The 27,068-nt window shown below is 41.7% G+C and overlaps 1 protein-coding gene and 2 long non-coding RNA genes across 3 annotated transcripts in view; 1 reads left to right on the top strand and 2 right to left on the bottom strand.

Annotated features, from left to right (window-relative positions):
• The window catches only part of PLXNC1 (plexin C1), a 56,687-nt gene extending 32,299 nt beyond the window's left edge, over positions 1–24,388 (top strand). The window contains exons 13-31 of the mRNA XM_079993438.1: positions 1,304–1,504; positions 1,631–1,822; positions 3,207–3,300; positions 4,021–4,122; positions 5,074–5,177; positions 5,859–5,906; positions 7,064–7,188; positions 8,564–8,762; positions 10,125–10,271; positions 11,374–11,551; positions 12,162–12,265; positions 14,636–14,687; positions 16,512–16,555; positions 16,656–16,763; positions 17,202–17,365; positions 18,172–18,319; positions 20,214–20,354; positions 20,856–20,930; positions 22,605–24,388. Coding sequence (XP_079849564.1) covers positions 1,304–1,504; positions 1,631–1,822; positions 3,207–3,300; positions 4,021–4,122; positions 5,074–5,177; positions 5,859–5,906; positions 7,064–7,188; positions 8,564–8,762; positions 10,125–10,271; positions 11,374–11,551; positions 12,162–12,265; positions 14,636–14,687; positions 16,512–16,555; positions 16,656–16,763; positions 17,202–17,365; positions 18,172–18,319; positions 20,214–20,354; positions 20,856–20,930; positions 22,605–22,739 — 2,361 coding nt within the window. The 3' untranslated portion in view covers positions 22,740–24,388. The remainder of the gene's footprint in view (positions 1–1,303; positions 1,505–1,630; positions 1,823–3,206; positions 3,301–4,020; positions 4,123–5,073; positions 5,178–5,858; positions 5,907–7,063; positions 7,189–8,563; positions 8,763–10,124; positions 10,272–11,373; positions 11,552–12,161; positions 12,266–14,635; positions 14,688–16,511; positions 16,556–16,655; positions 16,764–17,201; positions 17,366–18,171; positions 18,320–20,213; positions 20,355–20,855; positions 20,931–22,604) is intronic.
• On the bottom strand, positions 18,256–20,174 carry LOC307225583. The gene is made up of 2 exons (XR_013843094.1): positions 19,643–20,174; positions 18,256–19,332 (listed from the first exon to the last, which is right to left on the bottom strand). It is a non-coding gene; the product is annotated as an uncharacterized lncRNA (long non-coding RNA).
• Positions 23,076–26,240, bottom strand: LOC307225581. The gene is made up of 2 exons (XR_013843091.1): positions 25,622–26,240; positions 23,076–24,137 (listed from the first exon to the last, which is right to left on the bottom strand). It is a non-coding gene; the product is annotated as an uncharacterized lncRNA (long non-coding RNA).
• Positions 26,241–27,068: the final 828 nt, after the last annotated feature.

The raw sequence follows: 27,068 nt of genomic DNA, 5'->3' as shown, positions 1-27,068 counted from the left end.
GTTTATGGGCCTTAGTCCAATTGTCTAGTGGATTGTGATGTGATTGGCATTTATAGCTTTAAATGCAAGTAAGCTGCAGCTTTTAGACTGCTTACTCTGCAGAAATAAATGAGCTTATTGTAGGAGTAAGCAATTTAAGGGCTGTACTCCACCATAAGGTTTGAATTCAGACTTCCGCTTAGTGGAGTTCCAGTCATGCTGGAGGAAGCCAGTTCCTCCTCCCTGCTCCAGTTCTGAAAACCATCTCCAGAGTGCTGGGTGACTGTCCAGAACAGCATGAGAAATGGGGAAGGATGGGGGGGGGGGCGGAATCCGTGAAAATAGCTGACCTATGTTCCGTTGGAGAGGCTCCATTGGATCTCAGTTGCTTCTGTGAATGAAAGAGCCCTTCCGTTCACACAAGTGACCTCCTGAATCCAGCACAAAGTGTCTTAACGTAGGCTTGCCATATGTCAGAAAAATTCTAGACATTTCCTGGTTTCTGGGTGTAAAAATGGTGTCAGGAGGGAGTTTTGCCGAATTGGCAAAATGTCAGGAGAAAACCCGGCTGTATGGCAATGGAATGGGGGAGGGGGGAATCAGCGTAAACAGCTCCAAAAGCTTAAAATCACTATTTTGGGGGGAGGTTTCCCAAAAAAAAGCTCAACAAAATATGGCAATCCTACTTAAGGAATATTGTGTACAGTGGTACCTTGGTTTACAACCATAATCGGTTCCAGAGATCCGTTTGTAAACCAAAACAGGTTGTAACCCAAGGTGCATTGTCATCAATGGGGCCTCCCCCCAAAAATGGTTCGTAATCCCAAAAAATGGGTTGTAATCCAAAAAAGGTTGCAATCCGGGACATGCACTTCCGGGTTTTACGTGTTTGTAATCCAAAACATATGCAAACCAAGGTACCACTGTATATGAAAATATTAAGTTAAATTCCATGGAATTCTGTGATGTAAGCATCATAACTGTGCATAGAATTGCAGCCAACATATTGGCTACAATTTAACAATGTGTACTATACATTGGTACCTCGGGTTAAGAACTTAATTCGTTCTGTAGGTCCGTTCTAAACCTGAAACTGTTCTTAACCTGAGGTACCCCTTTAGCTAATTGGGGCCTCCCGCAGCTGCCGCACCACCGCGCGATTTCTGTTCTCATCCTGAAGCAAAGTTCTTAACCCGAGGTTCTGTTTCTGGGTCAGCAGAGTCTGTAACCTGAAGCGTCTATAACTCGAGTTACCACTGTATACAATTTGGCAGTGCTTTATAGTTTTTTCATTTTCCCCCCTTCCCCCTTTTTCTTTTTCTAGAAATTTACATGCCGCAGTGACAGATCTGAGTGTAATTTTACAACACCAGCTGTTAATACTGAGAAAAGTAATGTAAAAGTTGTTCTAAAAGTTGAAACGAAAAGTATACCTTGCATTGAATTTCGATATGAACCTGACCCTGAATTTATTCACTATGAACTGACAACTGATATGCATCCTGTCTTGGAGTTAAAAATACATGTAAGATGCTGGTTTGGGTTTTATAAAGAGAAAGCACAAATCTTCTATTTTAAACATTCACATGCTAAAATTCTTTGAATTTGGTGCGTATTTCACACTTCATAGTATTTTCTCATCTCTTTCCAGAAAAAAAACGATGGGTTAAATATTTCTATAGGTGAGATTGACGTTTTTATGTCCTGCATGGCTGCTGGGAAATTGCTAAACGTAACTTTCACTGTTCAAAATATTTCGCAAACTGAAAGTCGCAGCACTCTCTACTGCAGAGCCCAACAGACATCCAATGACGAGATTGATACATCCAGTGTGAAGGTTTATGTGAGTAAAAGCTTATGGGCTCTGTATTTTTTCTTATTACATGTGAATATACTATTTAATCTAACATAAAACAAAGAAGAAAATACTGCCATGAGATTAAATAAACAAAGAAACATAAGTACTTTATAGTCTTAACCAAAATTTTCAATTCTTTAATTAATATATTATTCTCAGTGTGACATTCACAGTTACCAAATAGCAGTTAGCAACGGTAAGGCCAATACCTTAACTTAATTTCTTGCTTGATTAAGAGAGTATCAGCACAAAGCTATGAGTGTGCACTAACAATAAGTTCCATGGGTTAGCCAGACAGAACATCCTCCAGAGGGTGTCTCGCAAAGCAAGGGTCCTATGCTACCAATGTGAGCACCCTACATCCACCGCCCGAAATTATTGAACACCTGGGTGACTCTCCGTGTAAAGATACCATCAGAATAAAGGGCAGCCAGTTGCCACAAAAAGTGGTAAACTCCAAACATTCTTTGGAAAACAACTGACAAAGATTAGACTTCAGTAAAACTGAGACTTAAACTAACCTGGGTGGGGGGTGTTTATGACCTCCAAAAGTTCCCCCATGAGGGAATGCATTTGGGCTAGAGTCCCCCCACCCTGCGGTATCAAGGGTGTGTGTGCGCACATGCGCACAGCTCAGCATCAGAGGCAGAAAAGCCCAGTTTTCAAGAATCAAATATAAAATCAATTAAACTGAGAACAAAGGGGATCAAAACTGTATGAGAACAGGTACGCTTGGGCATTATATTTTTCTATATCAATACTTGTATGATAAATACGCAGTGCAAAATATAGGTAACCAGATGCCAGGCACAAATACTGATGTGTTATACTCCTTCAACATGATCTTGCAGTAATTATAATTTAGAAACTGAAGTGCTGGTATAAAACCATATGATTTGATTTTACATTAAGAAATCCCAAAGATATAGCTCCAAAATTAATATGGGGCAAATATTTCTACATCTTAGTTTTCCCTGAGTCTTTTGTGGGGAGTAGATTGGTAATGTTGAGCATTATTTTGGTGTTTCCCCCCTTTTTCCCTTGTGTTGTACAATTGATTTAATCTTGGGTTAGATAGCACTGTTGAGTTTCCTTCTTTCCTGCATCGCTTCTATATATAGCACCTCAGTCATTGTTATTTCAGTCATGCTTGGAGCTGCAGCTCCCTGTGCGAACGGAGTGCTAGAAGGAGAGGTAACAGTGTCTATGGTTTTGTCTATTGATTTCAACACATAGTATTAGCTCAGCTGCAGTGTGCTGTTTTTTTCCAGCCACAGAAGAAGGATAACAACTCAGCGAGCAGGGTCAAGAACTACATATCAATATAGGTCTTTCTTACATATTCATTTCCCCCTCCCCAATCCACTAGGTCAAGCTGGGAAACTTTAAGCAAGAAGTTCCAAAAGAAGCACACAACTATTCATATTTGACCCTTCTTTTGTTAATCCCCGTAGTCATTGCTGGTAAGTAGCACTATTCATGTGTCCAGTTTTCCATCTGTTAAAAACCAGTAAGCGCATGCAATGGTGGTCAGTGGGGTGGTTTCTTAAGTGAAAGACCCAGCAGCCCTGACACAGCAATCTGTGGTGGATGAGACTTTCTGCCTTTGTTTTGTGGTGAAGGAGGAGGAGGAGGGAGGGAGGGGGGTTTAGTAGCCAATACATGCAAGCTTACAGTTTTTGCATAGATGGTCATTCCCTAATAACATCAGCAACCAGTACCCACACTGGGGCAACCAACTTCTTTGTAACAGTGTTGTATGGTGGCAGTCACTACTACCTTTTGGTGACTATTCTGAGACACAGCTGTTTTCAAAGTACTGCAGATTCCTGTTTTTGCCCTTTGTTTTGATAAAAAGAATGCAAATTAGTATATTTGATGGTTCTTATTTCTGCTTTTTATTGAGTACAGTGCTACCTCGGGATGCAAATGGGGATCCATTCCGGAGCCCCGTTCGCATCCCGAACAGAATGTAAGACACAACAGCACGTCTGCGCGTGCCGTGTTTCGCTGCTTCTACGCATGCGCGTGACGTCATTTTGACCGGCTGCGCATGCGTGAGCGACGAAACCCGGAAGTAACATGCTCTGTTACTTCTGGGTCGCTGTGGAGTGCAACCCAAAAGCGCTCAACCTGAAGCGTATTTATCCCGAGGTATGACTGTATCAATTTTTTTTCCCCAGTTGCAATTTTCGTGACCCAAAGAAAATCCAAGCAGTTGAATCGTAAACTGAGCGAACACCTGGAGCTTCTGGAATGTGAACTCCGCAAAGAAATACGTGAAGGTGAGGGTTTTAATTTTTTTTAGAGCTCTTTTGTGGATGAGGCGCCTCGTGATCTATCAAGTGCATGTATTCCTTCAAGTAGATCACCATTCTGTGATTTCCCATAGTCATAACACACAGAATTCCTTCTTCATGTTAATATTAGCAGTTCTGTGATAGCATGAGGTTATATCAGGGATGGCCTGTGTGGTGCAGCAGATGGTAGTAATTGGCTGCCATCATTCTCTAGAAGCCAAGGGGAAGAGAGATCAGCTGCTTTCAAGCGGAATATAATGCAGTGATTTTGGAAGCAGAAAGTGGCTGGGTCAGCACCATGTGTGCAGGTATTGATTAGCCAGTGGCACCTAGTATGGGCACAAACTGGCATAGCTAAGAGTGTTGTGTCTCTCCCTCCACTGCCGCCCCACAACTGCCCCTTGTAAGAATCTAGGCCCCAATTTGACCTCGGTGCAGCTGCCATTTACTACTGCCAACCCACCTTCTTTGTACCGCTACATTATGTTCAACAGTGCAGGTAAATGGGATATTTATTTAAGTGCCTTTAGTGCCATTTGCCCAGTATTGTGGAATGCTCTGCCAACAGAGATTCAGCAGGCACCTTTTGTTCCAACTCTTAAAACTTTCCAGTTCCATCAGGTTTATGCAAGCAGCTAAGAATGCATCTTTCCATAGCAGTTAGCTAATTTCTGCTTTTAACATTCTTATATGACATTTACTGTAAGATTTTATATATAATCATTGTAAACTGCTCTGCTATTTTTATGAATAAATAACTATTAAAAATCATATGCGATCAACATTTCCCATTGCATTAAAAATGAGTACAGAGATAAATGTATACTGTGAAAACTGTCTCATGATAGCTACTTTCCAATATCTCTTTGAAAGCTGTAATTAAGATAATGTTATATTACAAAAACCGGCACTCCAGGGGATCTTTGTTTCTTGCAGGCTTCGTAGAGCTGCAGATGGAAAAATTGGATGTGGTTGATAGTTTTGGAACCATCCCCTTCCTTGACTACAAACACTTTCTTATTCGAACTTCCTTCCCGGAGGTAAACGACTGCTTATGTATTTGTTATAAACCTTTTGCAGGAATTGAAATCGCCCAAGTTGTAAATGTGTCATGGCTTTGCATACAGTTAAATGACCTTTATAATAAAAGGGCAGCGCTTGACAGAATAAACCTTGCTGATTTTAAGACTTGGGGTTTGTTTTTGTTTTTGTTGCTGTTGAGCTTTTGTGGGATTTTTTGGGTTGAACTCAACTAACTCAGTGTGCTAGTGGAAGCCAACACAAAGACTCACACTACTGCAATGGGACTTTCCTCTCTTCTCCCCATGTGCCCCCGCACCTTCCCAAAATCCACTCTGAAGGGTTAGGAGAACCCCAGAACAGTGCACAGGAGCAGAGGGGAGATGTCATTCATCAAAGTATTTTCAGGGCATGTTGTTTTGCTGCCAGGTCACCTCAGGTGCTGTGACATTCTACTAAAAAGTTCACCAAAGTTGACTTCAACCCAGAAAATTATTACGTGAATCCAGTTTGCTTATAAAAATATGGGGCAGTTTATGCAAAGGTCTTCCTTTGAAAAGTCATTTGGTTATTGTGTGCATGCAGCTTCACCATATGGGCCAATCCAAACCACTGCTTTTTATTTGAATGCCTTATCTATTTTGCAATCTTTTGTTTTGCAATCTTCTGTCAACATCATAGTCGTCAATCTGTTATTTTAGGCTGGAGGCACGTCGTTTATCTTGATTGAAGACTCCAGTGAACCCCTTGTAAGTGTTTTACATATAATTTTAGTTCTCTTACAAAAGAGGCAACTGGTTTAACAGAAATAAAAACTGGGTAGTATGATTCTTTTAGTGTTTCTAGCGAATTTCTGTTGTCATTTTATGCTGCATCTTGCTTTCAATTCCTATACAGAGAATGCAACAGATAACTTTTATAAATAAGAAAAAACAAATCTGAATGCTGTAACTAATTTCCATACAGAGATGTTCACAGGATGTGTGTATTATGTTCATTAGCATGGCAGGTGGCAAGCTATATGTCACTGGCAGCCTTGTGCCCAGCATTGCTCGGGAATTGTAAGACTCTGTCAACCTGGGGAACGCTATCCCTCCTCAGATCCATTCTCAAATACGTTCACAGGTAGAACTAATGTTTAATTAGGGTTTTAAACCACTAATTAAACATGTATCCAGGAGACGGATGGGGGAAGTTGTCCTTGTGCCTCTTTCCTCCTACCAAGACCAGGAGTGCCTCTCCCCTAGGATTCCACGCTCAGGGGGCAGTCTGGGGACAGAAGAGCCAGGTTTTCCCACGCCTCTTACCTGCCTATCCGCTGACAGTCACAGATTGGATCACTCTGAGCCACCCAACTCATAGTGATCCATGTCTGTCTGAACCCGAGTTGATGCTCAGGTCCCTCCAAATAGGCCCAATTTGCCTCGGGACAAGACTGAATCCACTGCACAGCCTTCATAGCTATCTGCTCTGAGCTGTTATTGATAGGGATACTTATAAATCCTTGCTGTACAGGAGTTAATGAAGTTTGAAATCCTCACACTCTTCATTTTCAGAGAACAAAGAATACAGTGAATCTTAAAGACCTGCTAACAGGGATGGTGAAGCTGTGGCCCTCCAGATGTTGTTGGACTACAATTCCATCTCCCTGAGCACTGACCATGCCCATTGGAGCTGATGGGAGTTGGCATCCAACATCCTTTGGAGACAACCCATCCCTGTCCTAGCAGTTCCTAGCAGTGGTTGGTTAAAATAATATTACCTTGCCTGCCTGAAAATCTTTTTGTTTGTTTGTTTTGTATTCAACAACAATTTTTTTTGTATTCGATGCTTGCAGCTATAATTTATAATAAAACGAACAACATATTAAAAACAAAGAAACAGACATACAATTCATGTATTTCAGAGCAGAAATCCTGAGCAGAAGGATGAAAGCATTACAGCATTGTACGCCTTAATTTGTAACAAGCATTTTCTTGTTACTCTGATTCATACGCTTGAAAAACAGAAAACCTTCTCTGTAAAAGACAGGTATGCTACAGAACTTAGATTCTTCAAGTTGTAGAAACATGAAAGAACAACCTGCACATATAGAAATGTTGTGTTTCTGTTGACTTTGATCCCTCACACTGCTCCAAAAAATCTCATTAGTCAAGCTTCTGGAAAGAAAATGTAGGTGGTAAGCAATGAAGTTTTGGTTCAGAGTACTTAATGAAATTAATGGAGCTGCCTTAGTCATGTTCCTTAGTCCAGTGAATCTACTCTGAATAAAACTTGGTTGAATACAACCTGTATCTGATTCTTACAGAGGTATTTTCACTGTTATGTCTGTGTAATTACCTTGAATTAGAAAGAAACATATTGGAATCTTGCTAAGAGTTCAGTAACTTAGAATATTGAAACAGAATATGCAGACCAAATTGCACTAAGATAAGGCACTCTTCTGTAGAATGAAATCAACATATTCATTGGTGTTAGTTATTCTGTTTTGTGAATACTAATAGACATTCTGGGCTTTATTGGATTAAATGACTTGGAAGATTGACTGGCTGGAATAGCTAGAAACCAAAACTGGGGACAGCTAAGGCAATGCTAATACAAAGGGGCACCCAGTAAGATAATTAACTCACTTCTCTCCAACCCTTGCAATTATGGGGCTGGGGTGTTTTGAGGGTTGAAGTGGCAGGCCAAGTTAAGGATTCATCTCCACTGAAGTGAAATTCCAGGTATTGAAGATAGCTGGAGGTTACTTTTTTTAGCTGCATAATTTACACAAGTTAGTTATTCATCTCATAGGAGCTTCCAGCAATCATTTCTCTTCACTTGAAATAATACAAAAAGTTGGCAGCAGTGTTTAATGGTCTAGACCAGCCTTTCCCAACCTTGGGTCTGCAGAAATACAGCTCCCATCATCCCTAGCTAGCAGGACCAGTGGTCAGGGATGATGGGAGTTGTAGTCCAACAATATCTAGAAAATAACTACAGTGTTCCTGCCATGTGTCTTTTTCTTTGGTTACTTGTAGAGTGATGGACAGAGTTTAAAACTGTGGCATTTTGGTTCTTAGGTCTATGGACAGTACAAGTCTTGGTTTAATTTGAGACCTACTCCTGGAGCTTTGTCATGTGGACCATTTATACTCACTGCCTTATGTTAACAAGCGATCATGCATTTTGTATCCTCCATTTTATTGTTCTCCAGGTTTTCTTAGTAGTACTCCTATTTTATTTTATTTTGGAAGTGCTGGTATTTCCTTCAACTTTATGTGACAGCTGCCAGGATGAGAGTGGCAGCATATAAATCGAGTTAGTATTGCTATTACTTAGGTAATGATGTAGGCAGAATTACATATTAGCTTATATTCAAGTTCTTCCTCGTCATTAAATTTATTATTCTCTTTATAAACAGATGCTTGTTTGCATCATTCTTGACGATCGCACTACAAACAAACCTAGTCTACTTAACCCATATTCTAGAGGTCTTGACAAGGGATTTGATGGAACAGTCTAGCAATATACAACCGAAGCTGCTGCTAAGGCGTACAGAGTCAGTGGTAGAAAAACTGCTGACAAATTGGATGTCTGTTTGCCTCTCCGGTTTTCTTCGGGCAAGTATTGTATCTTTTCATTATACTTGCTTGTTTTCATGCAGAAGGAACCACTTGTGATGTGCATGTACAGCAGCTTTCTTGCCTAGCAGTTTGTTCAGTACTTAGTAACATGCATGCACTCGAAGAGTCCCCTTCAGTTCAGTGGAATACATTTGCATGAACAGGTTTTATTTTGAATCATTAAATGAATGGGAACCCCACATTTGAGCACTCATAAATATTTGGGGTAAAAGATGAGGAGTAGGAAAATGAGCTGTTTAGAGAAGGAAGAAGCCTTTCCAGGTTCATCTGTGGCACCTACCATTTCAAACATTGCTTCATACTTTTAAAGAGAAAACACATGTACATAGGCAAAAATGTGAAACATACAGGTAGAACATATTTTGTGACAATTGCACGTGTCTCTTCCACTAAATGTATGCATAACTGCATCCTGTAGCTGGCTGCCGCTTCCCATTACACATACATTATATGTAGATGTGAAGAAATAGATGAGCATGCAATCTACCGTATTTTTCACCCTGTAGGACGCACCGGCCCATAGGACGCACCTAGATTTGGGGGGGGGGGAGGAAATAAAGGGGGGGAAATTCTTCCCCTCCCCCGGTACGTGGCTGGGGCGGGGGAAGCCCCGAGTTTGCGGGGCTGGTGACAGGGAGGAGCAGGCTTCTCCCCCTCCCCCCCGCCAGCCTTCTAACAAAGTCGGGGGACAGCGGGATGGCGGCGTTCCGCCTCCTCGCTGTCCCCCGAGCTGTGGGGCTGGCGGTGGGGCTCTCCTGAAGCCTGGAGAGCGAGAGGGGTCGGTGCACACCGACCCCTCTCGCTCTCCAGGCTTCAACGAAAGCCTGCATTCGCCCCATAGGACGCACACACATTTCCCCTTCATTTTTGGAGGGGAAAAATTGCGTCCTATAGGGCGAAAAATACAGTATATGTGGGGTTCGTGTCTTTCCCTACATGGAAATGCCTATTATTTGCAGCAGACTTTAAGCAGGGCAGTTTTTCTGGTTGTTTTCCCCGTTTAACAAATAAGTTGTAATGCATAGAAAAATGCAAAGAAAAGAAGGTATAACTATAAGCCAGTGTGGTGTAGTTGTTAAGAGCGGTAGACTTGTAATCTGGTGAACCGGGTTCGCTTCCCCGCTCCTCCACTTGCAGCTGCTGGGTGACCTTGGGCCAGTCACACTTCTCTGAAGTCTCTCAGCCCCACTCACCTCACAGAGTGTTTGTTGTGGGGGAGGAAGGGAAAGGAGAATGTTAGACGCTTTGAGACTCCTTCGGGTAGTGATAAAGCGGGATATCAAATCCAAACTCCTCCTCTTCTTCTTCAATAACATTGTGTTTCATTATGTTTCTTAGGAGACATTTGGGGATCCATTCTATATGCTTGTGACAACCCTAAATCAAAGAATAAACAGGGGCCCTGTGGATGTAATAACCTGCAAGGCCTTGAACACACTAAATGAAGACTGGTTACTGTGGCAAGTAACTGAATTCAATACAGTGGTATGTCTTGTTAATTGTGTGTCCAGCAAATGAAACCAACAAGTCTTGTATGGTAGAAACTATATGGCTAAGCAGGGGTGGAATTCTAGATCAAGAAGTGGTCTCACATATGTAGTCTACGGTCGAATTGTGGTTCTTCATAGACTGACATTCATAAAAGATTCTATTGTTATGAGAGGGAGAGAAAAAATGCCAGATTGCTTTCTCCACACCACCTATAATTTGTGAGATAGGTCACTTAGTTTTTAGAGATGGATTATCTTGAGGCTGTGAGATACTGGCTGCAGTTAACAAGTTTCAAGCTAATACACTCTCACCTCAACTTTCCCAGTATGGTTGCAAGATCAGAAGCAGCCACTTCTGTTTCCAAGTATCCATAGTTTATCTTATTATATGAACCATGACAAACTGTAGCTTAATCTAGAGTTTGTCCAAACAACCAAAGATAAAATTGTGATTTCTGATCCTAGCTTATTTGGATAGGCCATACCTAAAAACACCAGTTCAAATAAATAAAATACTGTTTAATTTATTTATCTGGAAGCAGATACTTACAATTTCATGCCTGCATCAGAACAGATAAGAGGCAGCTATTTCATACATGAAAACTATGCTTTAGCATTATGACTAGATCAGGTTACTGACTTGCCTGAGTCGACTCAGCTTGCTTTTGGGTATGAGATTGAACTCTGCTGTCTGTGGCCCAAACTTAGCACATTAGTTCAGTTGGGATTGAGTAACTGTGAAGTGTGAAAACATGTTTTAGAAAGATCTATATTAATTTCCTCTGACATAATACAAGATTTGCTAACACAGATGATAATGATTTGCATACAAGTGGTTTACATATCACTGCTTGAGCACTAAGATAATCTTTGGAGGCCCTGCTCCAAGCGAAGTGAGTCAGGTGGCTCTTCAAGGAGAGTGCTTTTTCAGTGGTGGCACCTCGGCTATGAAATAGGCTCTTCAGAAAGACTTCCTTGGCACCAGCTATAAGGTCTTTTCAGTGGCAGATGGTTATCTTTTTATTCACTTAGGGTTTTTATGTGCTTTAAGTCTGGGTTGTAAATTACATTGTGTTTAAACATTTGTTCTCTTTCAGGAATTAAATGTTGTCTTTGAAAATATCCCACAAAGTGAGTGTGAAGGCACTTTTCAGACAATTCAAGTTAACGTCCTGGATTGTGACACCATAGGGCAAGCCAAAGAGAAGATCTTGCAAGTCTTTCTGAAAAAGAATGGCTCTCTTTATGATCTTCAGCTCAATGAAATGGCCTTGGGTAAGGCATTGCCACTGCCCTATATTTGTTAAAAATTTATAATCTGGCATTTATTTTCCTTTGTTTACTCTTAGAACAGAATTTAATAATGGGTTTTTGAAAAACCACAATTGAAGATTTCTCTGCTGTTAACAGACGAGACCCACAAATTACTATGAATTCATTAAAACCAATCTGTTTTAACTAAATAAATTCTGTCATTTGTGGATTACAGTTAGCTTATGTAATATGTAGCAGCCTATTGAGGACTGGGCAAATTAAATGCTTGACAAGCACAGTATCACAGTCGCTGTTGCTGCAGTATTAGCTGAAGCAGAATGATCCATTGGGAATAGCCAGTACAGCACTGGTAGTAGTGATCCACCTCAATGGCTGCTCACAAAACCCTATTGTGATACAGAAGCTCATGTAGCCATGAAGGAATGGAATATGGTTTCAAATGGTTCACAAATCCAGCATCATCAGTGCAAGTACTTTTAGCATCTTGACCTCTTATGAGAATTTTAAGACTGGCAAAATATGATAGGGTTGCCTCGCAAGCCACCAATGGCATCTCAAAAATCTAAGCACAGGATATGTTTGAATTGCAACTGTTTTAATTGTTTGGCAGCTCTTCAGTCAGGTGTACAAACAACTGAACTTTTGGACATAGATAGTTCCTCTGAGATTCTGGAAAATGGAATTACCAAGCTGAACACCATACGACATTATGCGGTAAGAACAAAAATCCTTAATAATTTGAAGATCTCTCTTTTGTAAGGACAATCTGGGATAGCCCAGTCGGTAGAGCATGAGACTCTTGATTTCAGTGTCATGGGTTCAAGCCCCATGTTGGACAAAAGATCCCCACACTGCAGGGAATTGGATTAGATAACCCTTGTTGTCCCTTCCAACTCTAAAATTCTATGATCTTCCACGATCTTCTCAAATACTGTATCTAATAGTTGTCATATGGTCTAGCTGAAAGACTGGACCAGGATTCTATTGCTAATGCCATCACATACTTGATGTGGGTCTATAGGAAGTCACTTAAGCTGCAGTCCTGTACATTCTTTCCTGGGAGAAAATCCCATAGTACTTGTGAGACACAGGATTACACTGTTAGCCTAGCTACATTTCCATGCACATTTCCATGAAAAAGCATTAGTACTGAGTGTTTATAAACAGTAAATTCAAAATGAGAAAAAAAAGGAAACCTTTGCATGCCAAACTTGTTCCTAAACAGTTTCAAGCATAATCAAAGGGACTTAATTGGTCACAATCAAGTTACTGAAATGGTTTCAATTGTATGTGCAGCACAAGTCAAAGTCCCACCAAGTTCAGCATTCTTAGTTATAGCTGCTCTTAGCTGGACTGGGGTCACTAGAATTAACTGAGTCTGAGGCAGAACTTTGTGTTACCGTGTTCTTTCTTACTGTGGTTTGGGGAAGGAGATCAGTGCTGGAACATCTGCTTAGCATGCAGAAGGTACCAAGTTCAATCCCTGGCCTCTTCAGGTAGGGCTGGGAGACTTCCCTGCCTGAAACTCTGGAAAGCCACTACCAATCAGTGTAGACAGTACTGAGCTAGATGGACGATTGGTCTGCCTCAGTATAAGGCAGCATCCTGTGAGTTGCATCTACTCATTGCCTTTCCAGGTGTCTTGCCAAGTACACAGAATGACAAAATTTCTCCTGTTCCCTTTGATTTGATTGTGTAATCTGAGATGTTTTCAAAGCCCTTACTGAAGTCCTGGAATAGTATATTCCCTTTTACACTTTGTCAATGACGTTTAGCACGTCATCACAGAAGGAAGTGAAATTTGTTGCCATGCTCTTTCCCCATAAATCCGTTTGAATTCATCTCAAGTACTCACCCACAAAATACACAATGTATATTCTTGTACTTAAATTTTTATTTACCCTTTTGTTAGCCCTATGCCCCTTGAGAGATTAGATTTTATTTGGAGCTATCTTTACTTTGTTTTTGCTATCTTCATTTTGCCTCTGCTTGGCTGTGCTACGTGTTCTTTTATTTGTATTTGGGGAAAGCCCTATAGCTCAGTAGTAAAGATTATGCTGTGCATGCATAAGGTTCCAGTTTTAATCACGACCATCTCCAGTTAAAAAGATTTCAGTCACAGCTGCCTGTGATTTGGAAGAGACACTGCCATTTGGCCTTGGTAATATTTGGCTGGATGGATAAATAATCCGATAGTAAAAGAGAAAAACAAACCCAGTTTTTCCTGTTCTTCGTCTTTCAGTTTTTGTAAATTTCTTGTTTCAGGTCATCAAACATTTCATCAGTTGAACAAAATCTATTTTTCTTGCACTTCCTAAATCTTGGTGTAACTGCAGGATTCTATTGGCAAAGGATAAGCTTTACAGTGGGCCGGCTGCTGCAGTTTCACTTTTCCCCATTTTTGGAAGGCATCCTATTCTGTGCAAGTCATTTCAGTAACTGAGTAGCAATAGGGAAGCACTGTGTTTTCAAACACACAGCATTCAACTGCTGAGCACTGCAGCTATCAGCTGGGTTACTTTTGGACCTATTATATAGGTAACAGCCTGGCTCACCAGAATGTTTATGGTTTTAACAGCCTTTGGGCACTGTTTTGGTTGGAACTCTTAATCCAGCCATTCCAAGGTTTTTTGTCCCACTTGATTAATGGAAAACCTGGATTGCATGCTTCAGCACATAGCTCATGCATAGTGGAATGTGACCAGTTTATGCCTTAGCAGGACATGTGAACAGTCATTATGATACATGTGCTTTCAGATAAGCATGTCACATTATATTAAAAAAAAAAAAGTACTGTACACATCCCAAAATATAAGGCCCTTTAGGAACGTCAGCCTTTATAGCATGGCTGGCTGGCTGCATTAGAATAGAAAAAACCCTATGGCTACTCTTAACTTTGCACTTAGGAAGCCTCAGAGTGGGGAAATGAACACAGAACATAATGCATTCTTTGACCTGTGCTGTGTATGTGCTAGCTGGGAACAAAGTAACAAGTCACATGCAGTGGATCATGTGAACTTTGAGGAACCGTGTAGTTTTAGGGAAAAAATGCATATTACAAAAGCTGTTTTATTTCCTTTTCAGATTTCAGATGGAGCGACTATTAAAATCTTTAAGAAAAAAACGGATCTATCAGGTACTGAAACCAATATAAGCCTGATATATATCATTGTGATGGCAGGATGGGGGACCCTTCCACAGGTTGTTGGACTGCAACGCCCACCAGCAGCAGCCAGAAAGGCCAATGGTCAGGGATGGCAGAAGTTGTAGTCCAGCAACATATGAACAGCCACAGGTTTCCCACCCCCACTGTAATGGGTTTTATAGAGCTATGAGTATATAGCAGACCATTTGAACCATAGTTCTGAAGCAGCCATTTATGCGAAGGGTCCAGTTTTATGATCTATAAAAAGAGTAAGTTGAAGAAAATCACAAGGATGGGGAACCTGTTGCCCTCCAGATGTTATTGGGCCACAACTCCCCCCCCCATCTTGAACCATTGGCCATGCTGGCTGGGACTGATTTCAACTTAATGGGCCACAGGCTCCCCATTTTGGAATAAGCTCTGATTAGTCTAAAAGAGCATTAAGCATACGGCCGGATGCTTCAGGGAAGCTTATATGTAGGTCATAAAGATATTACCCTTTTTTGTATTGTCAGAGCTGCCTCTAGGTCCCAGCTCACAGAGGACCAACGCTAGGCTGTCGTAATGTACAAAAGTTTTTATTGAAGTTCAATTTCCATTTCAAAGCCGCAGCGCGCAGCCCTACATCTTAAACCCTAGATCGGCGAAGTCCCGTCTGAGTCTCCTCCCCTCTGACACCAGTTTAAGATCCTAGCCCTGCTCCACCTTTTCCGCTGCTCTCTCCTCTTCTGGGTGCTCCTGCCCGCTGGGGCATTGCCCTTTCTGGACTCTTCCGACGCTGAGTCGCTTAGCTCCTCCCCCTGCCTCCTGCGGGCTTTAGGACCCGGTTCCCAATCCTCATTCTCTGCTGTCCCGCGCTCCTGTACATTTGAACTTGCCTCTCGCGCCAACCCAGTGACCTTTCTCCTAACCGTTACACTACTTCGGTCACTGCTTCCCTCTTCCGGGATACTGGCCGGATCTGACCTCCCCTCCGTTGTCCGACTTTCTGATGGAGGCGTGGTCAGCCCTGCCTCATCTTCTCTCCCTGGTGGGGAATGCACTGGCCCCAATCCTTGGGACTCTTCCCCCCCACTCTGCTCTGGTGGGGAAGCTGGTCCTGATTTCCAACTACTGCTCTGGGAGTCCCTGCTGCCCCCTTGCTCCTGGGGCGTTCCCCTTGGGAACTCCCTACCCCTGGCCACTGGCGCCCCCTTCTGTGAATCTTCCGATTCGCTGGAGAGGCTCATGGAATCCCTCGGTCCACTGTCCTCTTCTCCTACGCTCCCCTCGGATTCTTCCCCTTCGCTCTCCATCTCCTCTCTTCCCTGTGCCTCTGCTCCTGAGCCCCTGACACGTATGTTTGCAGAGAATATGGAGATTCCATTTTTAAGGCCAAAGTAGACAAGGCACAAGAGAAATTTGTAATTTTACACATTGTGAAATCAGCCTCATAGTTCGGATTGATGCAGGGTTGGTTTCACGAAGGCAACAGAATGCTACAGCAGATGTTTCATTCTGCTTTTCTTCCTGCTCCCAGAGGGCTGGGATGATATTTTGTGACAGAAGCTGGCAAAAGGGAGCAGTAAAGCCAATGATACAGATAATTTATTTAGCCTGTCTTCTTACTGCACAGAGTGGTGGGAATTACATTATGTAGTTATTACATTTATATCCTGCCCTTCCTCCCAAAGGAGCACAGGGTGGCAATTACACAACCTCAGGGTCCTTCACAGGAATATAATTAAACATGGATTACCTGGATGTCTTTTCTTGGCAACTGCTTAATCCCTTTCACTGTGTGCATTTCATTCATTCTCTCTTTCCTCCTTTAAGCATGTTTCTCAGATGGGGAATACCCAAACGACTATTGCCATCTGGTAAGTCAGCAATATCGGACAACTAGATGTTTTTGTTATATATTATTGCCTCCCTTAACCACTGCATCTGCATGCACATTTGTGTATACCTTTCTTACAGATAATACCAGATTCTGAAGCAGCCAAAGATACACAGGGTGCAAAACACAAAGGAAAACAAAAATTTAAAGTGAAGGAAATGTATCTTACTAAACTTCTTTCTACAAAGGTAAGTGCTGAACTTTATTTAAGGCTAGGCCAGAAAAGATAAGATTAAGAAGCTTCACAAAGAGGCAGCAATTAACTGATGTGACTTAAAAACACAGAATGAGATTGTAGAACCTAGTGACCACCTATAGATCTTTTTTTTCTTCTTGGCACATGGAGCTCAACTGGGCTTCCCCATTCATTTACATGAAAAGAGAATTATTGCGTACAGATGCATTCAGAGCTGCCCCTTCCATTGAGATGGATCTGAAGTATAAGAGAACACTGGCTTTTATACATAGTGATGGTGCCAGTCTTGAATGGGTGACTGAAAAGTGTTCAGCTCCATTTTTGTTGCACAAATTGTCCTTGATAGATGGAGCTCGTTGTTTTGTTAATTTACATCTCAGCAACTCTTTTGTCTAAGCAATAAAACATTGCCTTTTTATTTCTTTCAAAGGTTGCAATTCACTCAGTTGTTGAAGAGCTGTTTAGGAGCATTTGGACTTTACCAAACAATAAAGCCCCAGTTGCTGTCAAGTATTTTTTTGACTTCTTGGATGCTCAGGCTGAAAATAAGAAAATTACAGACCCTGATGTGGTCCATATATGGAAAACTAACAGGTATATATTTATGAATGTGCTTCATGTACCGTATTTTTCGCCCCATAGGACGTACCGGCCCATAGGACGCACCAAGTTTTTTGGGGGGAAAATAAAGAAAAAAAAATTTATTTCCCCCCCAGGCGCTTGTGGGGCCGGCAGCGGGGAGAAGCGCTCTTCTCCCCGCCGCCCACCTGCAGACCAGGTCCGGGGACAGCGGGAAGACGCACTGCGCCTCCCCGCTGTCCCCAGAGCTTGCGGGGCAGGCAGCGGGGAGAAGCGCTCTTCTCCCCGCCGCCCGCCTGTAGACCAGGTCCGGGGACAGCGGGAAGACGCGCTACGCCTCCCCGCTGTCCCCGGAGCTTGCAGGGCTGGCGGTGGGGAGAAGCACGCGTCTCCCCGTCAGCCTCCAAACCACATCGGGAGACAGCGGGATGGCGGCGTTCCGCCTCCCCGCTGTCCCCTGGCCTTGTGGGGCTGGCACTGCGGCTCTCCTGAAGCCTGGAGAGCGAGAGGGGTCGGTGTGCACCGACCCCTCTCGCTCTCCAGGCTTCAGCGAAAGCCTGCATTCGCCCCATAGGACGCACACACATTTCCCCTTCATTTTTGGAGGGGAAAAAGTGTGTCCTATAGGGCGAAAAATACGGTAAAACTCAAACATAACAATGCATGAACTGGCAGTATGTTCAGCAGTGAAGGGACTATACTATCACCTGAGGACATGATTATTTATTATGCTGAAGCACTGATGTTAAATTACTTTTAGTGGGATTAATAAACTTTTCCTGGAACATTATTAATTTGAAGTTTGCCTTTTCTCTTGCCAGTCTTCCTCTTCGCTTCTGGGTGAATATACTGAAGAACCCTCAATTTGTCTTTGATATCAAAAAGACTCCACATCTTGATGGCTGTTTGTCAGTAATTGCACAAGCATTTATGGATGCCTTTTCTCTATCAGAGCAACAACTGGGAAAGGTAGTATCTCGATTTCATGTTTTACATACTCTTTCCTTAGGCGATACCTTCCAAACCAATTTTTCCACAGTACTGTCCCTATTGAAGGCAATCATTTTACTCCAGAATTACTTCTGTAATTCAACATTCACTCCACTTCACATGCATGCCCTAAACTTGCAAGAACTTCAGTGTGCAGGTTTTCACATTCAGAGTGCTTTGTGGGATTAGATCCATGCACACTAAAGGGAGTTACATAGTTAAGGAGCCCATATCTGGCATCCGGAGTTGTGTGTATTACAATCCTTGATGCATCAGGTTCACTCAATAGACGAAGCTGTGGGAGATCAAGTAGTTTACATTTAACACACACACCCGATAAAGGAACCAACTGTCTGATTTGCATACAGGAAACATATTTCCTATTTTAAAGTTTTTTTAGGTTAGTGCACAAAAAAAGTCAGACTGGAAATAATAAAGGAAATTTCAGAAGTGCTAGATTTATCTTTCAGGCTTCCACAATACTGTTCATGAAAAAGCAACTGCTGTGCTCTGTTATATTTTAATGCTTAACCCCATTGAAAGTTTAAAATTTGATCCAAAGATGCAGTTCCCTTTGCAGCTGAGCAAGTGGCTGTGGTTGAAACTTCAAAGCTACCAAGAGGCTTCCCTTATTGACTTGTAATGAAAGGGTGCGATAAAGTGGTTTCTTGAATGACACATTTCTGTGACACCTTGAAAACTCAGCAACGCTGTTTTCCTGTAACGTTTCTTTTTCTTTTGGTTGCCGTACCAAAAGTGGGTAAAAGTTATGTAACCTACAAGGCTGAACAGAGACCACTACCAGCCATGATTTGGGGCTTAGTAAGTGCTTGGATAAACCTCCTATTCTTTGCTGCCCGCCTAGGACTATAAGAACAGGAGGCTTGTCACAGGCATGGCGTCTCACTGCATGCGGCTAGCATATACAGTAAAACTGTTCTGCAGTGCAAGTATAATGCAGTTTTAATTTGGAAGCCTTTTTTAGTACCCTCCTATTCCACATGTGGGATGCGGGTGGCGCTGTGGGTTAAACCACAGAGCCTAGGACTTGCCAATCAGAAGGTCGGCGGTTCGAATCCCTGTGACGGGGTGAGCTCCCGTTGCTCGGTCCCTGCTCCTGCCCACCTAGCAGTTCGAAAGCACGTCAAACGGCGTTTCCGTGTGCTGCTCTGGTTCGCCAGAGGCGGCTTAGTCATGCTGGCTATGCAGCTGTATGCCGTCTCCCTTGGCCAATAAAGCGAGATGAGCGCCGCAACCCCAGAGTAGGTCACGACTGGACCTAATGGTCAGGGGTCCCTTTACCTATTCAACACCTGCAGTATTAAAAAAGGAAATGACAACAGAGAACAAAACATGAGGCATAGTTTTCATTACTCCACACACACACACCTATCCATACGCTGTGGGTAACCTTCCTTCAAGGGACCCAGCTGTCTGAGGTGAAGCTGGTGATGAATGGGAAGTTGCCCTTCTTGATGTTCACCCCACAGATGGTTGTCTTTTCAGTGCCAGACCTTTTTATTCCCCCCAGCCTTTAATATCCTTCTTGCTTAGCCAAGGGCCATCACAAAATCATACTGTAATAAAAAGGTACACCACCAAAAATGTAACTAAAACAAACTATCACAATCCATTGCAGCATTCAGAGACAATTTTTGTTAGAAAAATGATAATAACTGTAACACTATAATTCTAACCCTCACTACCAAAAAGGGGCCTTTAAAATCTTAACAACTGTACAGTTTTAATGCTGTAAACTGCCATTTTATTCTGTGCTTTAATTGTTCGACACTGTAAGGCAGCCTGACATTATTTATATTGAAAGATAGTGTGTAGAAATAACAATAGTTGTCTTTTGTTTTCTTTTTTAAAGGAAGCACCAACAAACAAACTTCTCTACGCGAAGGATATTCCACTTTACAAAGAAGAGGTTAAAGCTTTCTATAAAGCAATTAGGGATTTACCTTCATTGTCCACTTTGGAGCTAGAAGAATTTTTAACTCAGGAATCTAAGGTATCATTTCATTGTTTCTGCCCACCTATGCAGATGGTATGACGGCATGCTGTGCCTTGGCTGTAAAGCAAGAACTGGCCTCTTGAATGAGAAACATCCCAGTGGTGCCCTGCAGACAGTAGTAATGTTTCTCCCTCACCTTGCATATTTATTAACCCAGTTCACACCTAGTGCTAAGCCAGACACATGAGTTCCTAGAGCAAAGATTGTGGCCACTGTGTTTCTCCCACAATGCTACTGAGGCATTAAGCCATAGTTTGGCACAGTGTTTATGTCCAAACCTATAGATGATACCATGAGCCTAGATTGGGACATAACACCCGTGCAGTAGCAGGTCCAGTAGAGTATCACAGTGGCTGTGATCTTCACTCCAGAAAGCCATATATCTGCTTGCTTGCACGCAGCCATGGTTTGGCGCAATGTTGTATGCAAGCCATGTCATTATTAACTATTTCATATGCTATTAGCATTGTTTCACCAGTTTTCCTTTCCTCCTCGCAGAAACATGAAAATGAATTTAATGAGTCTGCAGCCTTGACTAAAATTTACCACTACATAGCAAGATATTACGATGATGTAAGTTCCTCTTCTTTTCACTCCCTCTCTTTCTCTAGTTACCAAAATGTTTAGTAGTATGCCCTTTATCTATACTATACTGTGCCTCCGGCTGCAAAACTTCTGAGTTGTTGACTAAGGAATTCTGTAAATATTCAGACCACTTTATGAGCATGTACATTGCACATATACTTTTTGATCAGGACCTAAATATTCAGCTTGGTTCACGTACATGAGCAGGCCTCAGGTTTGACACAAAAGAAAATGAATCAATATACAAGAGGAGAAAGTGCTCACATTGCAGATGGAATAGAAAACTGTATTGCACTTCCCCTACAAAACAGAACTGCAAAACTTGATCAAACCATGGTTCGCAATTCTCACTTGCAGGGAAAATATAAACAATAATTTGGAAGTAGCAACAAACTATGTATTGCCACAAAAGAAGTGGGGTGAAGTAGAAAGCATACAGGGCCACATATTAACCAAGCCACTGTTTGACATTACATCCTAATAAGCCATATATCAGAGGCCGATTTAGGGGAGTACAGCTAGTTCAGTCACACTGGGCATGGAGCTTTAAGGTCACTAAAACTATGTAGAATGGAAGGCAGGAGGTGATTGACCTTGCCAACTTTTGGCATTGCACAGGTTGCTGCTGAAATTTGAGACCCCAAGGACTGCCACTGCATGTAAGGCATGTCTTTTTACTATTTAAATCTACAGTGGTACCTCGGGTTACAGACGCTTCAGGTTACAGACTCCGCTAACCCAGAAATAGTACCTCAGGTTAAGAACTTTGATTCAGGATGAGAACAGAAATTGTGCAGTGGCAGCAGGAGGCCCCATTAGCTAAAGTGGTGCTTCAGGTTAAGAATGAACCTCCAGAATGAATTAAGTACTTAACCTGAGGTACCACTGTACTGTCAAATTATGTAAGGTAAAATAAAACTTACTTATGGCAATTTTAATAATGCACAAACTATCCCACATGTCGGGGTAGTGAATGAGTTGTGTCAGGCTAGTCAGAGCTGAACAGAGTTAACTAAGGATTAGCCTGATGAGAACAGAGGAAGGGCTACCTGGGACCAGAAACAAGAACCTTTACCCAAGTTAAACAATATGATAAAAAAAAGGAGTGACCAAGTCTCACTAAACTTTATTGTCATAAATACCTGTTTACTCATCCAATTCTAAACAGTTTTGATGCCACATATAACTGGGCCACTCCATTTCATAGCTACAAAAGTGTGACTGATTAATCATCTTAGTATAAACATGCCCCTTCAAATCACACCCTATTATTACAACTGCTGAAAATGTTTCCGTCTGTGGCTCTGGAATAAAGGATGTGGTCATTTTATAGATATAAATTTCTGCTTTGCCCTTGTTATGCCACTGGAGGATGGGGACAGGACAGCTTTCCCATATTGGCTGTATCTTTCCTCATGACTGTTGTACATTGATATGCTTGCTTTCATAAATTTGGGCTTGCATTTACTAAATGTTTGTGGTTTTTAATTTAGATAGCTCTTGTCAGAGGAAGTGTTTTATCTTGTGATTGGCAATAAACTTATAAACAACAAGATGCATAGGCTAGCATTAGAAGGAATGTGGTTTGCTCAAGCAGAGCTACTGTAACACTGAAAAAAATGTGTTAAAATAAGGCCGCACACATTTCTTTTGTTTCCATAGATACTGAATAAACTGGAGAATGAACGAGGGCTGGAAGAAGCACAGAAGCAGCTGCTGTATATAAAAGCCTTAGCTGACGAAAAGAAAAAATGCAAGTGGATTTCAGATGAATCAACTGCTCCCTTACTAAGCTAGTATGAACTTAAAAAACTGCTACTGCATTCAAAGCATCAAGTTCTCCTCAAGCATTAGTAGTCTACAGCAACTGTAAGTCCAGATGGGAATGAGCATCCCTAGCTGCACTGAAGACACATCTCAGAGAAGTCTGGATAAACATTACATTGTTGATGTAAATATGCAGCCATGCGCATAGGACTGGAAGCTTGCTGCCATGTGCAGATTTCCCTTGCCAGATCAAAGCCACTATGGGAAGCAAGATGCTGCACTCGATAGAGACCTTCGGTCTGATGCACCAGGGAGCATCTTACATTAAGTAATTTTGGCAGTGTTTTAACCACTTTTGATGTGGGGGTTTTTGTTGTTGGTTTTTTGAAAAAAGGCCCCGAGCCACAAATCTATAAAAACCTGCTTGCATTTCATTTTCAGCACAGTGCTCTAAAGGCCCACTTTGCCAAAATAATTTCCTTACCTCATTGAACTGAGACAGCCTCCTTCTCTAAGTTCCACAAGAGCACAAACATGCAGTATGTTCCAGATGCTTGGGTGCGGCAGCCTTAAGAAGCATAACCACTGGATCTTGGAGGCCCAGCCTGCTGAGGTCCTTTGCAGCTTTCCAAGAAAATAGTTTGTAACAGACGTGGAATGATATGGGACACTTTCCATACCTTCTTGTGGAGAAGCATGCAGAATGGATTGGCTGGCTCACATCCCACTGGAATTTTCAATTGCTATAGCTGTGTCCAGCACTATGTATGTCCTAAACATTTCTTCCCCCTGCATAGACAATAGACAAGTTTCAAAACAAACTCAGGGACCACTAAGTATTAAGGTATTTTTAATTGACTCTTCTTCTGAGGCAGAAAAGGGTGCTCTGATTTATTTTGTACCTGCAGTTGTTTATATTTTTTTAAATGGTAGATAAATGGAAGGATTATCAAACTAAATTCTACATAGCTTTGCAAGTATATGCATCATGTTTTCCAGCTGAGGTAGCTACAGTAGTCTTTGGTCACCTTAAAGACTAACACACAAGCTTTCATGGCCCACCGTCCATTTTAGCAGAAGCATGAAGTGTTATGCCGAGTTGGCAGGTTAGAAATGCTAGAAGTGCAGACTGTGACAATCAATGAAATTATACAACTATCTTGGCATTGGGAAGCAAATTAGCAGGTCACTTCTGCAGGCAATACAAATGAATGGGAAGAGTCACAAACAGTGGTCAACACTATAGGATAGTTGTCTTACCAGGAACAATGCAGGCATTTTTTCATGACGGAACTGCTTTGTAAAGTGCACCTCTGATATTAACCTCTACCTTAGCTTATGAAACTAATGTAGGTGTCAAGCTGTGTTGTTGCTTGTAGAACCTTTGATTGGCTTGATAACCGTAGTATCTTGCATCAGTCAGAGGAACTAAATAGTGAAATGAAACGGAATATTTGTGACAATCTGCAGATGAAAGCATATTATAACACTTATTGTAAACTGCGTAAAACAATCAAAACTTATTTTCAGACGTATGCAGGTAAATATTTCATCTGATCATGATACATCTAATAACTCCTCTTCTATGAAAATGACGTTTGTATAAAAATGCATTGATGAAAAATACATTGGATATTTACATGAGATGTTTATTTCAAATACAAAGTATTTGTTGTTTACTTTGCTAACTTGTCTTGCTAACTTGATGTGTATATATAATTAAAACTACAACATTTCAAAGCAACTCAAAGTGAGAACACATGTCAGACTTTTATAGCAAAACCCCTGCTTTACAAAAGGAAAAGAACAGTGTACCTCTACTCAGCTAGAGTGGCATGAAATGACCTTTTCTCCCTACCTCTCTGGTCTCTCAGCTGGAGGTTTATATCACAATTTTTGAATACTTTAGTTGCTAATGCAGGTCATTGCCATTAGCAAGAGAAGACCCACTAGCCTAAGGTTTGTTTTGTCCTTCCTCCCCTTCGGTTGTGGCAGCTCTGGACGAGTACTGGGAGTTTCAGGAGAAGTTATACTACACATATTCTCCCTTCTTCCCCTACCAGATTGCCAAATTGCAAAGGAGGGAATCACTGACTGAAGCCAAATTCTTCCATGTAGCTGAACAGCCATTTCCAAGAGAGGCTGGGTGATATATTACCTCTTTTGGCCACTTTGAAGATCTTGCCATGTAAGGCTGTGAAATGACAGTACACATCACATCAAAATGTGGTCCTCACCAAGTACTAGTGAACCCATTTAGTTATGCTCTAGGTTTGGCTGCCACCAGCATGATTGTTCTGTTTTACCAAAAGAATCAGAGTGAAATACAGACTCTGGAATTTGTATACAATGAACATGCAGGTCCCAAGCTTTGTGGCACCATGACAAGTTGGTAATATCACTGCCCCTTTGCTACCTTGGAAGTGTATAAGCATTTCATATCAGCTCATGCTAGGCCTCTATATTACTTAAGTGTAAAGCATCTAATGCAGTGAGCGGGTTGTGGTGTTTCCATCAAATTGCTAAACAGAATGTCGTTTACAATATGAGACATAACACATCCTTAGCATTGTTAGGCCTGCTATTTCTGGAATTTCCAGGTCATGTGGCCTTGCCTTTTTATTTCTGGAATCTGGCTGGTATTCTATACAAAGCCATGGTCTGACTTAAGATTCCAGTTGGGAAAGAACTCCCTATTTATATGCATAACCTGAGAAAGAAGGCCCAGCCTTATTCAGAGCCAAACAAGTATAGTGAGTCACACAGTTGTTCTAAAATAATATATCCTGGTGCATTAAGTATACCTTGCATGCTTTCTAGACCTTATTGCTGCCTTCTAATATTTGCAGTTCAACATACATGGCACTTTGATATTAAAGTTACAGACAACATGTGAAGGGATCAGAGATTACCTGTGAATATTCCTTTTACTTGTTCATCGATGACTCGGGAATTGAGGTGATCTCTTCATCCACCAGACATCAGTTTGTTGAGGAAATCTTCCACTTCTTCCCTATACCCAATTACTCAAGACACAGCAAAAATTTACCACAGCCCAAAACAATAACCATAGCTTTTGGATTCTCTGTGATTACCTGATAGTTTTAAGATTAACCAAACTGCTTGTGAAAACTAATTTAATGAATTGTCATGCAAGACTGCTTGACAAGAGTTGTCTAGATTAGAGCAGGAAGGGGCAGAGGCACCATAGTTCATCTACAATCAGTGTTGAGTCTGTCTCCAAAACAGTAGGAGATTATTTCAGATATGAAATAATATCTAGAACCACCAGAAAAATGACCATTCTTCTGCATGGCTTGTTCCCCATTAGACACAGAACCCAAAATTGGTTGGCATTAGGTGAACAGCATGAAACTCTGAGCAACTTCCAATACATATGCCACCACAAAAGTATTTTCACTGTTGCACGAAGAAAAGGAACTAGGTGCATTTTTATTTATTTGCATGGTAATCAAGGGCATGGTAATCAAGGGCACTTAGGTAGGAACAAAAAAAAACCCCTATATTTTAATTATCTACACCTATATTTATCTAAGGGGGACGCAGGTGGCGCTGTGGGTTAAAGCCTCAGCGCCTAGGGCTTGCCGATCGAAAGGTCGGCGGTTCGAATCCCTGCGGCGGGGTGCGCTCCCGCTGCGCGGTCCCAGCGCCTGCCAACCTAGCAGTTTGAAAGCACCTCCGGGTGCAAGTAGATAAATAGGGACCGCTTACCAGCGGGAAGGTAAACGGCGTTTCCGTGTGCGGCTCTGGCTCGCCAGAGCAGCGATGTCACGCTGGCCACGTGACCCGGAAGTGTCTCCGGACAGCGCTGGCCCCTGGCCTCTTAAGTGAGATGGGCGCACAACCCCAGAGTCTGTCAAGACTGGCCCGTACGGGCAGGGGTACCTTTACCTTTACCTTATATTTATCTACCCCTATATTAAAATAAGAAAATCAGTGCTCTTACACCACTGCTGCAAGTAAATAACACACAACAAGGAAGTAGATTTTACAAAAATATATTATAATAAATAGATTTGTTCACTTTTTTTGTTAACAAAAATTGTTTTGCACCGCACACATCTCTCTGTATAAAGGTAAAAAGCATATATTCATAATTCATAATCATTTTAAAATATTGTTACTTCTGATATCCTTTATAATCATATTAAAGTGCAGATAATAAAGTACTTTATAAAGGCAGAGATCATATTCCCAAAATTTTACCGGCCTTTAGTTGTTCGGGTTGTTAGGGTTCAGCCAATAATGTTTTGGGTTGTTTCAGTCTTGTTAATTACATGATGCCAGTCTTAAGCTCACAGTACTGATGAAAGATGGAGAACTTCATGATCAAACTGG

Source organism: Podarcis cretensis (assembly GCF_951804945.1).
Source record: "Podarcis cretensis genome assembly, chromosome: 10".
Classification (NCBI taxonomy): Eukaryota; Metazoa; Chordata; class Lepidosauria; order Squamata; family Lacertidae; genus Podarcis; species Podarcis cretensis.
The sequence above is the reverse complement of the archived record's forward strand: the minus strand, read 5'-3'. Positions and strand labels throughout refer to the sequence as shown.